This window comes from Serpula lacrymans, assembly GCF_000218685.1.
Source record: "Serpula lacrymans var. lacrymans S7.9 unplaced genomic scaffold SERLAscaffold_12, whole genome shotgun sequence".
In the NCBI taxonomy this organism is placed as follows: Eukaryota; Fungi; Basidiomycota; class Agaricomycetes; order Boletales; family Serpulaceae; genus Serpula; species Serpula lacrymans.
The window spans coordinates 534,524-546,491 of NW_006763301.1; the positions used below are offsets into that span (position 1 = coordinate 534,524).

General features: G+C 45.4%; 5 protein-coding genes across 5 annotated transcripts; 3 read left to right on the forward strand and 2 right to left on the reverse strand.

The window, feature by feature from the left end:
- Positions 1–1,921: 1,921 nt before the first annotated feature.
- SERLADRAFT_410591 (uncharacterized protein) lies at positions 1,922–3,691 on the forward strand (the record flags this gene model as incomplete). Its single annotated transcript, XM_007321970.1, has 7 exons — positions 1,922–1,964; positions 2,026–2,140; positions 2,195–2,371; positions 2,426–2,697; positions 2,756–3,008; positions 3,064–3,232; positions 3,290–3,691. 7 exons carry the CDS (start codon positions 1,922–1,924, stop codon positions 3,689–3,691), a joined length of 1,431 nt encoding a protein of 476 aa, XP_007322032.1.
- Positions 3,692–4,310: 619 nt separating this feature from the next.
- On the forward strand, positions 4,311–5,219 carry SERLADRAFT_417487 (uncharacterized protein; the record flags this gene model as incomplete). The annotated part of the gene is made up of 4 exons (XM_007321971.1): positions 4,311–4,347; positions 4,448–4,502; positions 4,555–5,038; positions 5,093–5,219. 3 exons carry the CDS (start codon positions 4,499–4,501, stop codon positions 5,217–5,219), a joined length of 615 nt encoding a protein of 204 aa, XP_007322033.1.
- Positions 5,220–5,791: 572 nt separating this feature from the next.
- Positions 5,792–6,758, reverse strand: SERLADRAFT_475766 (uncharacterized protein; the record flags this gene model as incomplete). The annotated part of the gene is made up of 5 exons (XM_007321972.1): positions 5,792–5,901; positions 5,960–6,196; positions 6,253–6,364; positions 6,423–6,588; positions 6,642–6,758. 4 exons carry the CDS (start codon positions 6,728–6,730, stop codon positions 6,087–6,089), a joined length of 477 nt encoding a protein of 158 aa, XP_007322034.1.
- Positions 6,759–6,999: 241 nt separating this feature from the next.
- SERLADRAFT_452219 (uncharacterized protein) lies at positions 7,000–10,353 on the forward strand (the record flags this gene model as incomplete). The annotated part of the gene is made up of 16 exons (XM_007321973.1): positions 7,000–7,039; positions 7,316–7,433; positions 7,551–7,605; positions 7,674–7,832; positions 7,887–8,086; positions 8,140–8,201; positions 8,257–8,400; positions 8,449–8,525; positions 8,583–8,648; positions 8,697–8,868; positions 8,920–9,045; positions 9,106–9,292; positions 9,340–9,379; positions 9,431–9,530; positions 9,599–9,718; positions 9,773–10,353. The coding sequence occupies 16 exons, from the start codon at positions 7,000–7,002 to the stop codon at positions 9,898–9,900; spliced, it is 1,794 nt and encodes a 597-aa protein (XP_007322035.1).
- SERLADRAFT_372886 (uncharacterized protein) lies at positions 10,293–11,695 on the reverse strand (the record flags this gene model as incomplete). The annotated part of the gene is made up of 6 exons (XM_007321974.1): positions 10,293–10,365; positions 10,417–10,812; positions 10,871–10,975; positions 11,027–11,360; positions 11,426–11,571; positions 11,625–11,695. 6 exons carry the CDS (start codon positions 11,693–11,695, stop codon positions 10,293–10,295), a joined length of 1,125 nt encoding a protein of 374 aa, XP_007322036.1.
- Between the last annotated feature and the right edge of the window lie 273 nt (positions 11,696–11,968).

The following is an 11,968-nucleotide window of genomic DNA, read 5'->3' on the forward strand; positions in this document are numbered from 1 at the left end:
GCTTTTGAACGCACAGATACCGACTCACGTGCGGGGATGGAAGATTGGCCTGGCGCCTTTCGCACACGAGTCTTTCTAGCTCGTTTCCCACCACGTGTTGCTGCAAGGAATATCTAGTAAGGCCAGTTGCTGTAAGTATAGCGCAGTAAAAGTAAGTAAAATGTATAACCTTGTCCATCGGACCACCAATATCATCATCGTCTGACGATATTCCGGGGCTCTGAACCTCTTCATTGCGTGAGCGTGCTTTGGCATGCCTATCTTCTTCCTTCCATAGCAAGACATCTTCAAATTCCTCCTTTGACATCAAGAGAATGATGGGAACTTTCACGTTTGGTGAAAACTTGGGCATGTTGTCCTTTGCTGATGTGCGGAAGAAAAAATCGTGAAGGACCAGCCGCTCAGAGTATTGATGAGGCTCTTCGGGGTCGTAAATGAGGAGTAATGGAGCCTTCAGCATCTGTAAAGACTCGAGTGCCAGCTGATGGTCACAAGACCAGACCACCCACAAACGCTTCAGGTGTTCAATCACTATGTTGCGTAGTTGGCCACATTTAATAGAGAGCGGTACTGTAATGTCTCGTTCAATATTCTCAAATAATAGTACATGTGAGTATCCTTGAAATATTGAAGTACCCAAAGACTCACCCCAACCAGCTCTGTTCCAGATTTTCCTTCGTCCTTCACATGATGGAGAGCTATCCGGATTGTGACTTGACGTTGAGGAGCTACTGTTGATGCTAGCATTTTCGTGCGGTGGTGGGCGTGGAATGCATGGTTCTGAGTATATCCTATGGCTTGGGAGACGCTATCAGCACTGACACTAGCAGACGAGGGGATAAGAGGGGGAGGCATAACGCTAGATGTAGCATGTCCCACCCCAATATGCTGCCTAGGGAATGACTGTTCTGGGATTTCATAATGTGTGTTTGGTAAGTAACTTGAACACGCACAGGTGAGCTGGAAATTTTACTCACCGCCACGTTGTGCGGCCGAAGAAGCCTTGACAAGAGCCTGGCGCGAGTCGGCATCAACACCATGTGCCCGGGAAGCCACTTTCGTGAAATCTAGATTTGATCCTTAACATATACATTGAATTACAGAAGACAATCAGACATACCGACAATTTCACCAGATATTGCACTGGTACTATGACCATGACGTTCTCCAGTTTCCGCACGCTTGCGCTGATAATGCTCGACGCAATCTGAACAGCAGTGGCGACCGGTCCCATCCCTACCCTTGATATACAAGAACCGGACAGACTTATCAAATTCTGTACGACAACGATGACAACTTTTAGTTGGTGGGCCTTCGATAGTGGGTGTGAAGTCCATGGCGGCTAATTTACTTACTGTTCTCCCCCCATTCCTGGTGTAGTTTATATGGATCCTTGAAGATGAGTTGTAGTCCGAATGGATTTGGGTCGAGTCGAGTCAAATTTGAGAACTCCTCGGCACAAAGATAACAATGAGGACTTTGCCAATCTGAGTGGCTGGCGACTCACCAATGGGCCATCCTCGAACAACACGCGGACAAGGATCAATATGGATATGTCAAAGCTGGTGATTGCAAATTGACATGAGGAGATGGGAGATCTTTGCGGAGATAATGTCAGTGAAAACAAATGAGGAAGAGGCAGGCACCGGTTAAATGAATTGCGTGCAAACACGATCTGATTAGCCTTACGGTTTTGTCTGAAGTGCGTATCCAAGTGTCTATTGAGCGGATCTTCCATATCCTTTCTGCCCATAGGATCACTTGAAGAACTGACTCCACTGCTTACACTGAACAGGCTGTGGATCAAATAGGAAGTGTACTATTGGACTGTGCATCCTATAGGTGAGTGTTCAAATTGCAGTGCCCCACGTGCATCAGCCAAGTGCTAACGCTATCCAGGACTGTCAACGCCCTGCAGGCCATGCCTAACCCTCAAGGTACCAATGGGTATAAGGTATCCCCTGGTAGGCTTGCATAAACGACACTCCAAGGGTGTAATGCTCACTTTCTGTCCTTTTCTCACAGCTCCAGACATTTTAATCCGACCATTGGTGGAACAATTCGTCGCAGATGGATACACAAATCCAGAAATTGTCACTAAACTCAAGGACTACTATGACACGGACCGCTACTCATTTTCGTAAGCCTTCTAGCTGTAATACTACAATACACTGACACATTTGATTAACTATAGTCTCGCTTTACTGAAGAAAAAACGGATGGTTTGGGGCTTGAAGAGTGCTCGGGGCCAGGCACACTCAGTTGATAGTGTGGGGCCTACCATTGAACGTGTTCGTGAGCGGTTCCCTCACCAGGGGTCACACGATATGAGAGTGACTTTGCGACAAGAGGAAAGGGTGATGGTGCCTCGGTAAGTTGTTTCACTTTTCACACAGTGGCAGTCACAAGGACGTTAGTATACTAGGCAGGTAATACTAGACTACATGAATCTACACCATCCAGACGAAGTAAAAGGACGTCGAAAACGCCGGCTGAAGCGTAGTTATTTCTGGACAGCAGGTGTCAATGAACTGTGGTGTTTTGACCAGCATGATAAGTGGAGACGCTTTCAGCTTTTTTTTCACGTTGGACTCGAGCCCTTCTCCGGCTATGTACTCTGGCTCAAAGTCTGGTGGACTAACCATAATCCGCGTCTGATATGTGGATGGTATTGTGATGTCGTGGAGAGATTGGGTGGTGAGTCTCTTTCTCCGGTGTTTCAACTGCTTGGCTGCCAATTGCTGACTTATACTAGGGATGCCTCTAATCACACAAAGTGACCCCGGCACTGAAAACAATGGTATCGCAAACGGCCATACATTACTTCGTCATATGCAAGACCCGGCTTTAGACAAGACCCTGCAACATACGTTCAAAGGATCTCACCGGAACATTAAGCCTGAGATCTTTTGGGGCCAATTTCGAAGACGTTGGGCGCCGGGATTTGAGGCTCTCCTTGACTGGGGGGTCAACGAGGGCCTTTATGATGCTGACGATGCTCTTCAACGGTTGCGTATATCCATTTACCTAAGCAAAGCGGCCACAACTGACACAAACCTGTAGACTAGTCTTCCACTATGTATTTATCCCCTGGATACAGCAAGAACTCAACTGCTTCATTGAGAGGTTCAACGGTTCAAAGCCCCGACGAAACTCACACAAGTTACTACCTCATGGACGCCCTGTAGATATCTTCAAGAACCCGGAGCTTTTTGAGTCACGCAATTTTGCTGTAAGTTCATAGTATCATTTCCACTTTGTCATATACTTATAATACATACATCTACAGGTTAAGGTGCATCCGCCGTATCTAACAGAAGTGCGAGACAAGTATGCACCACCCGATCACCCTGTTTTTCATCTGGTCCCGCCGGCCTTTTCGTTACAGGCACGCACATTCTGGGATGCTGCCAACTACCCTCAAGTTGGCCGAGAAAACATATGGGACATCTATTTACACTTACTCCAGCAGTTCCGAGATCAGCCAAACAACATGGAGTTGCGTACTGTGATGGCCCTTTCAGTGAACTCTAATGAGGAGGATGAGTCCGAATTCATGCCAGTCATGGAGCTTCCACCCCACCGGCAACGGAGGCGCGTTGTAGGAGATGCACCACAGAACACCGGGGGCTACTCATCTGACGAAGCTGATACAGATTTTGAGTATGAGTGGACAGACGACTCGGATTAGCTTAGGCCTTTTAGTATGTGTTCTGGTCTTTCTTGTTTTCTTGAAATGCACTTTGGATATCAAATCATTGTATTGTACATAGAATAGCTAAATACAACAATGAATGTTTCTATGGAATCATGCTTTGGGCCCGAGAACTTGAGTTCTGGAATGCACAACTGTGCAGATGCTGTAAGGAGCAACTCACACCGAGTTTATTTGTAATTTAATATGGGAATTGTACCTTCCAGTCTCTTTGAGATCTCCTTGATCCTCCAAGCATGTGAGTACAATGGGATTCCATTGTGCGTCGGCGGAGACCATTGTTTTGGCTTTGCGTTGAATCATTTGGTTAGTGCGGGCTAATATGAGACATATGACCACAAGAAAGAGCTGGAACTGACTGTGCATTACTGTATTGGCGTGAGCATGTGGTTGACGCGAAGCTCTTCAAGAATGTGTCGCCAGAATTGCATGAAAAGATTTACAGTGCTGTCTGAACAGCTGATTATTCCGAGATCGTGAAGTACACACGTGATGTTGATTTGTTGGACCTTAGCTATTGTTCTCACGCATGAAAATTCTGCAACTCTGTCAGACTGCCGTGTTTGTAGATCTCAATAATTGTCAACTATGGGCTGTAAGTCTATGCTGCCTCAAGCAAACAGCTATAAAAGGTACGGGTGAGTTCACAATTATCATCCAGACATACTTACCTCCTCCTTCCAAATTGCAATGACTCAATCTCCTCCCCCTGGTCGTTCAAACTCTTCCAAGCAGCCTGAACGCTCCGTGAGTGAAGATTGCCTCAGCGACGAGGAAGAAACTATGAGTAAGGCCTTCTCATGTTTCTGATTATTGCACTAACTTACGTGTACCTCCAGACATCCTCCTTTCTCTCCTCTCATCCGTAACCTTGAGTAGGAGCAACGCTATGCTCATGATGTCCGCTGTTCTTGGCAGTGCCCGCCCTTCAACTCCATCAAGTCCCATATACACCAGCTCTTCCCCATCTTCCTCAATAGTTCAAGGGTCGCTTGCCGCCAGCTCTACTGTGGTATCTGGTCCTTCAGCTGCTGCTTCTTCACGCACTCCTGCTTTGGGTGCCGCCTCTTCTCCGCTTACTCCTGCTTTGGGTGCCAGTGCTTATGCGACAGTTTCTCCGATCACCACCAGCTCTCCTCTTTTCACCACAGCACTTGGCTCGCTCGCTACCCCTGCCGCTCCACCTGGAGGTAATGTGCCAAATGCCTCACAGGCTATCACTCGCACATACCTCGGCCAGGTTTATGAGGTTCCTGATGCTGGGACAGCTGGTCCCTTCTATTTGGTCACCAGAGGACGTAGAATTGGTATCTTTGCTGCGTGGTAAGTGACCTTTGACTCGTCGACTTCGAAACTGTCTCATCTCTATTTTCTCAGGCAGTCTACCTCTCCTCTCGTTATCGCTGTCAGCCGCGCCGTTTTTACTCGCTGTCCTTCTATTTCCGCCGGTATCACAGCCATGCAGAACACAATCGAAGCGGGTGAGGTGGAGATCTTACCTTGAGGAGAGGGGTTGTCAGTATATGTGTAATACTTGTAATTTCTTGATGTATTTGGACGCTTGAAATCCTATGTTGACATATTGAATTGCACGCTCGCTCGATCTCTCATCACACTGGCTTTTGCCCAAATCACACTCGCTGGATCAAAGAAATTAATTAAAATGTATCTTCGTTGATCGCCCATCAAAGGCCTTGCTCGAATTTTGCTAAATACAAATATAATAGCTGAAGGTACATCGGATTTTGAAAAATATTATGCCGGACATTGGCCGGGCTCGAAAGTTGAACCGTAACCAATCATCCACCGTAAAGGGAGTAGTACTTTAGCCATCACAACCCTCATTTTACAGATTTACAGAAGAGTCCCCCGGTAGTACTCTTACGGACCTACCCGACGTGGTACAGATCTTTCACTTTCCGAGTCATATTTTTGAGATAGAAGCAACCTCACAGGAGAACCATTGATGTGGTGCATATTCCTGTGACGACAGATAACGATCAGGAAAGTTCATTCTTAGCTTATCCTTTCAAAGAATCATCTTCACTGGAAGCTCACCAGTAGCTGTGACTCGGGAGCTCCACGTTTTGATGGTAAATAGGACTGAGTGTTTCAGATACTCGTCAGGTACTCGAAAGTATCTACGCTGTAGGTGGGAGTTCTCTGATATGACAGAATCATGATTACTATGAGACTGTCAGTCAAAAAGGTGGTGTGGTGAATGATCAAGGTAGATTTACTCACGAGTAAATCACACAGATACAATCCCAGAACCAGCAGAGTTCGCAAACGAAAGCATTAGATATGTAGTTATGTCTAGAATACAGAGGTGATATACAGGCGATGCCGCTAGTAACACTAGCTTTTGATTTCAGTCTTCTTCGTCCTCGAGTCGACTTTCCTGGTCCTGCACCTGCTGTTGCGCATTCATGGCGCCCAAAATGTCATCGGATTGACCCTTTTGAGCAGCAAGACGTTGTCCTAGAGGACCAAAGACTCGAACGAGGTAACGTGGCAAGAATAGAAGAACCACTCACGAATGAGAGTATGTACGGCTTCTTGCGTCTTTCTTTCGAGTTTGGCTAGTTTCTTATCCATCTCTCGTTTCAAATCCCAATTTGGTCGTTTGGGAGCAATATTGAAAACATCCTATTGGGTACAGAAAATAAGTCGGTGCGTGACTTGAGATAGTTCTCAAAGCACTCACCAGCTCCTGTTCTCTGCGCTGTTCGTCCTCGGCAATTATCATCTGAGCCATGCCCTCGACATTCTTTTCCACAGTATCCTCCAGAAGTGGGTCATTGCGAGTATGTTTTCGCAGTGTACGAGATTCGGGATCGAAGTTGCGATTGCGAATTACAGAAAGCGACTCCCTAGAGGTTGTAGTTAGACATACAGGATAGTTTGAAAGAGAACAGCAACATACCCATTTTCGTCGACAGCCTCACCTGCTTTTCGCTTTCTGAGAGCGATAAGACGTGCCTTTCTAGCCTCTGATGCCTCTTGGAGAGACATGGGTTTGGCAAGTCCCAATTTGAAAGGCGCTCAACCCGTGCAATAGGCAGGGTGACTAAGCGGCTCCTGCCTTTTTGCGACCTCGATCGTTGAAACATTTCCAGCTGAAAACGAAAACCTGGTTTTGCATCCATCGCCTCTAAGGGATGCTCCCTGTCTGGCGCAAAGTATGTCTTAACGTGTTCCGCAGATATTCGCTTTCTTCTTGCTATACACAATGCTTTAGCACTTCCTCACATGTTCATGCTGGTGCGCGGAAAGTTCTCCGAATGGAGGACTTTCCTTGCGATGTTATACGGTACGTGTCAGGTTAACATGTATTGAAGAGAATGGCTCAACTCTGCATATAGAAACTTCTCTATCATCGCTCACATAGGTACTAAAAGCTTTTCAAGGGCTGGTTTTGACCGCTCACAACTATCGTTTGCATTTCAGACCACGGAAAATCAACCTTGGCTGATCGGTATGTTAGCAAAATCTACTAAAGGAAATATATGCTGATGCGAGTTCTCCTGCTCCCTTGTAGCCTTCTAGAGGTATACAGATATCAACGTCCTAAAGAGTTACTGTATAGTACTGACATAGCTATACAGCTTACAGGGACCATTCAGAAGAAGACATCGGGAAATAACCAACAAGTTTTAGATAAACTGAAGGTAGAGCGTGAACGTGGAATTACTGGTTTGGAATATTCATTTGTTGGGTTATATTTTTGGCTTATGAAATGCGCAACGCAAACAGTCAAAGCACAGACAGCCAGGTAATGACATGTCATGCTTAATGACTCTCCTACGTGTGTTGAACGCGATCTTTTCTCCAGCATGGTTCATACAGTGGATGGGAAGTCTCATCTATTGAACCTAATCGACACACCTGTGAGTCCAAAACGGTTTAATGCTATTTTTCTTGTCCACCTGAATTGATCTCAACACCGAACCGAAAGGGCCACGTCGATTTCGCGTGGGAGGTATCGCGTTCATTAGCTGCTTGTCAAGGTGCACTATTGCTAGTCGATGCTACCCAGGGCGTCCAAGCGCAGTCCATCTCTGTCTTTCACGTCGCGAAAGAAAGAGGTTTGGAAATTATTCCAGTGCTTAACAAGGTCCCAAAATTCAAGAAATCAATGATTCGTATCCCAAGTTAATTGTTTAACTAGATAGACTTACCTGCATCGCAGCCAGAAAGGATAGCCGCACAAATGCAGTCGACTTTTGGTATCGACCCATCGAATATCCTTCAAATATCTGCCAAGACAGGGAAGGGTGTTGAGGCCGTACTACAAGCGATAATCGAAAGGATACCACCTCCTAAGGGGGTCACGGATAAGCCGCTCAAGGCTTTTCTTTTTGATTCCCTGTCAGAGATATCCTCAGACTCCACGATAAATTTTTCTGACAACTGACTTTCAGATACGACCGTTACCGGGGTGTGATCTCGCTCATAAATGTCCAGGACGGTATTCTGCGCAAAGGTGGGTTGCCTAGCAGTCGTAATCTAACTGCAATTCTCCTGACCCTGTAATCTAGGCGATAAAATAACATCCTGTCATACCCGCAAGAGATACGAAGTTACTGAAGTTGGTATAATGCACCCTGAAGAAGTTCATACAGGGACCCTGCAGCCTGGTCAAGTGGGCTTCATAGCCTGTAACATGAAAGAATCGTCTGAAGGTAAGATCCCCAGGATGAGTAGTTTGTATTTTCTCATCCTCGTTTCAGCCCATATCGGAGATACCCTGCATCGTACTGGGGAGCCTGTAGATTCTATGCCTGGTTTCCAGCCAACGAAAGCAATGGTAACTGTCAATGCCCTAACTCTCGAATTATTACTTATTTGTGAACTATACAAACAGGTATATGCAGGGATATTTCCTGTAGACAGTAATGACTTCATCAAACTAGAGGAATCGATTAAAAGGGTAAATCCATTTTATCGGTACTCCTCTTGTTATTGACAATAATCCTAGCTTACTTTAACCGACCGAAGTGTTACAATACAGCGCGAGTCGTCTACAGCACTAGGCCAAGGGTGTCGATTAGGGTTTCTAGGAACATTACACATGGATGTTTTTCGTCAGCGCCTTGAAGATGAATATGACGCCAACATCATAATCACTGCGCCAACGGTACCGTACAAAGGTAAACATAGGTTGTTATGACTGAGTCGTTAAAGGCTGATCTATATCATAGTGATATACAGGGATAGAACTGTCATGATCAGTAATCCCACAGAATTCCCTGATGTTACAGATCCTGCTTCCAAGGTTAAAGAAGTTCAGGAACCCATCGTCAAGGCTTCTATAATTGTACCGGAAGGCTAGTGATTCATACTTTTGCAATGCTTCCTCTTTATCTTATAGCATACATATCCAACAGAGCATTTAGGAGAAATGATGGACTTGTGTTTCTCTCATCGAGCAGAGGATTTAGACCACCGATACCTTGATTCGGGAACTGCATTATCGTCCCGTGCTATATTAACGTGTACTCTTCCACTGAGTGAAATAGTCACCGACTTTTTCGATCAGCTCAAGGGCAGAAGTTCGGGCTTCGCGAGTTTCGAGTGAGTGCTTCGTCGGTTGCGGTGGTATGAATCTAATATTTATTTAGTTATGAGGATGCTGGATATAGAGCTAGCAATTTAGCGAAGGTGTTTATTTGGCATGTTGTTTCCAGTTAAATCTAAGCTAACATCTCCCAGATGGTATTTTTGCTTAATGGAAAGCCTGTGGATGCACTTGCCTTGATCGTTCATCGTTCGGCACAACAGAACATTGGTAGAATATGGGTAAAGAAGCTACGTAAGTGGCTATTGAGCATTCCAGACTTATGAGCCAGGGGGATGTTCATCTTCTCCCTCGTTTTCTAGATAAGGTCATCCCTCGACAGCTCTTCGAAGTGCCAATTCAAGCCGCGGTTGGTAAGAAGATCATCGCACGAGAGAATTTATCTGCGTTGCGTGCTGATGTCACAGCGGGGCTCTATGGTGGTAAGCTATCCCAGAATATGATTGAAAAAGCCTTGTCACGATCGTAATTTACAGGTCACTACGAACGCAAAATGAAACATTTAGAGAACCAAAAGGAGGGTAAACGTCGCATGAAGAAGTTTGGCACAGTAGAGCTTCCACAAGAGGCCTTCTTTGACATTCTAGGCTCGAAGGGACGTTAATACCATATGCAATAATAATATAATTCTTGCAGTAAGGACACACCTCTGGACATCCGAGACCTGAAGTGGCAGCCAGCAGATCTAACAGGAGGGAAACTGTAGATTATACTAGTTGGTACTGTACATGCAAACAGGATATACTTTCTCGCATTTCCACAACAATCGGATCCACGATCGACTTCACTATTGACTGGTAGATGATAATATTTTCCCAGCATCTAGTTTACAATATCATTGTAGAATCGCATAAAAATAATTCGCAGACTAATGCTATCGTACAATAACCGAACAACAGCCACTGGTTTCTAATGCGTCGCATTTGGTATAGTACCAGCGTTCCAGCGGTAGTAGGATGCCAAGACTTGACAGGTGAAGGACTGTATTAGCCTATGTTATAGCTCATGGTCCTCATCATCATATGCTTCCTTCATGAGTCGGTAGACGGACGATGGTGGGTGATCGCCACTGCACACAAGCATAAGGATCGGAGATGAACTAAGTAATGAACAGACTCACTCGTTCGTTATGAAGGCATCAACAAATTCTGGGCGGACATAGTCGTAATATGGGTTCACCACATCCACCTTATCGACTAGATCACCTTCTTCAAAGCCAAGCACACTACTTGGATCTGCAAAATCCAACGCTCCATACTCGTGGTATAGGTTCCATTGTGGTGTCAGTTTAAATTGGCCAGTACACACTACGACAGGTGTGCTGTGTGCACGTGCGGCCGATGCGGCCAGTAGTGAGCCCGTGATCGCAAACATGCCTCCATTGGCAAGAATCGCATGAGCTCCGAGTATTACTTTATTAACCCGGGACATAAGGGCATAAATCGATGAATCGGGAACGAGGACCGTTGAAATGCCAGCTGATGAAAGCGATTGAGCCATGTCGTGCCCGGTGTATCTAATAAGAAACAAGTCGTAAAGATATATTAAAGACTGAGTGATACTGATGAACTAACGATGGTGCAGTTTCTGCAACGATGACAGTGAATTTTCGGTAATGTGCGGCAGACTTCAAAAAAGCTTCAACTGTTGCTGATTTTCCGATCGTCAAAATGATCTCACTTGGTAGAATTAGCTTTCACCAACGAAAAATAGACAATGCTGAGACTTACTCAGAATGTATGTGATCTTTCGCATTTTTGGATACGTTGTCATACACAGTCTCTAGCTCATCAAGGACATCTTGTATAGCTTCCATGAGCACAGGCTTCAAACCTCGTGCGAAGGAATCTGGATCATCTGGATCGTTTTCTTTGAGAGTACCCTTGGCGTCTGCCGAGGTTTTAAGTAGGGCATTTTGCTTCCGTGGTTGACCTTGAAGGACAAATCTTGATATTGAAAGGGTATTTTTCGAAGAGGAGGCTAGGACAGTTCCTTGCGTGGCCGTATGATATTCTTCTCTAATATGATGTAGAACTTTTCGTACAGTGTTCCCTACAGTGTGCTCTGTAATATTTGACAATATGAAGAGATTAGATCCGATGTATGATACACGGGGAAACGATCTGCACCTTTAGGTTGTGCGTCCACGAGCTTTCGCCCTACAGAGCGGATGACCTCCACCAGCTGATCGATGTTAGAGAAACGAGCTTTGGATACGACTTGACGGAGAACGAGGACTGTTTCAAGTGCTGTTTCTCTAGATCCCACCACTTGCCTGTCAAATCCAGTTAATGATCGGAGTACATTTATGGGCCGTGTGGAACTGACCGTCTACGAAGCTTTGAAGCAAGATTTTCGACCACTCGTTGGTTTGCGACACTATGTCCCTCTGTACCCATGTTGATATGATGAAAGTTTGTACTGCGGATTGAAACTGAGATTTTCAGAAAGTACTGAACGTTTACTGGCTGGATGGCGGCTGAAACAAACCGAGTCAAAGGCCAGTCCTGCCTTTTTTGGTAATCAGGGTTTTACTGCAACTGCAACTTTCATCAGGGTTTCACATGTTCGCACTGGATAACAGTTTCACTTGGCAGAAGCCGGTAGAACCAAATTGACATAATTTACAGCTATACAAGATTCCAATTACAACACCCTGTCTATTCCAGAAT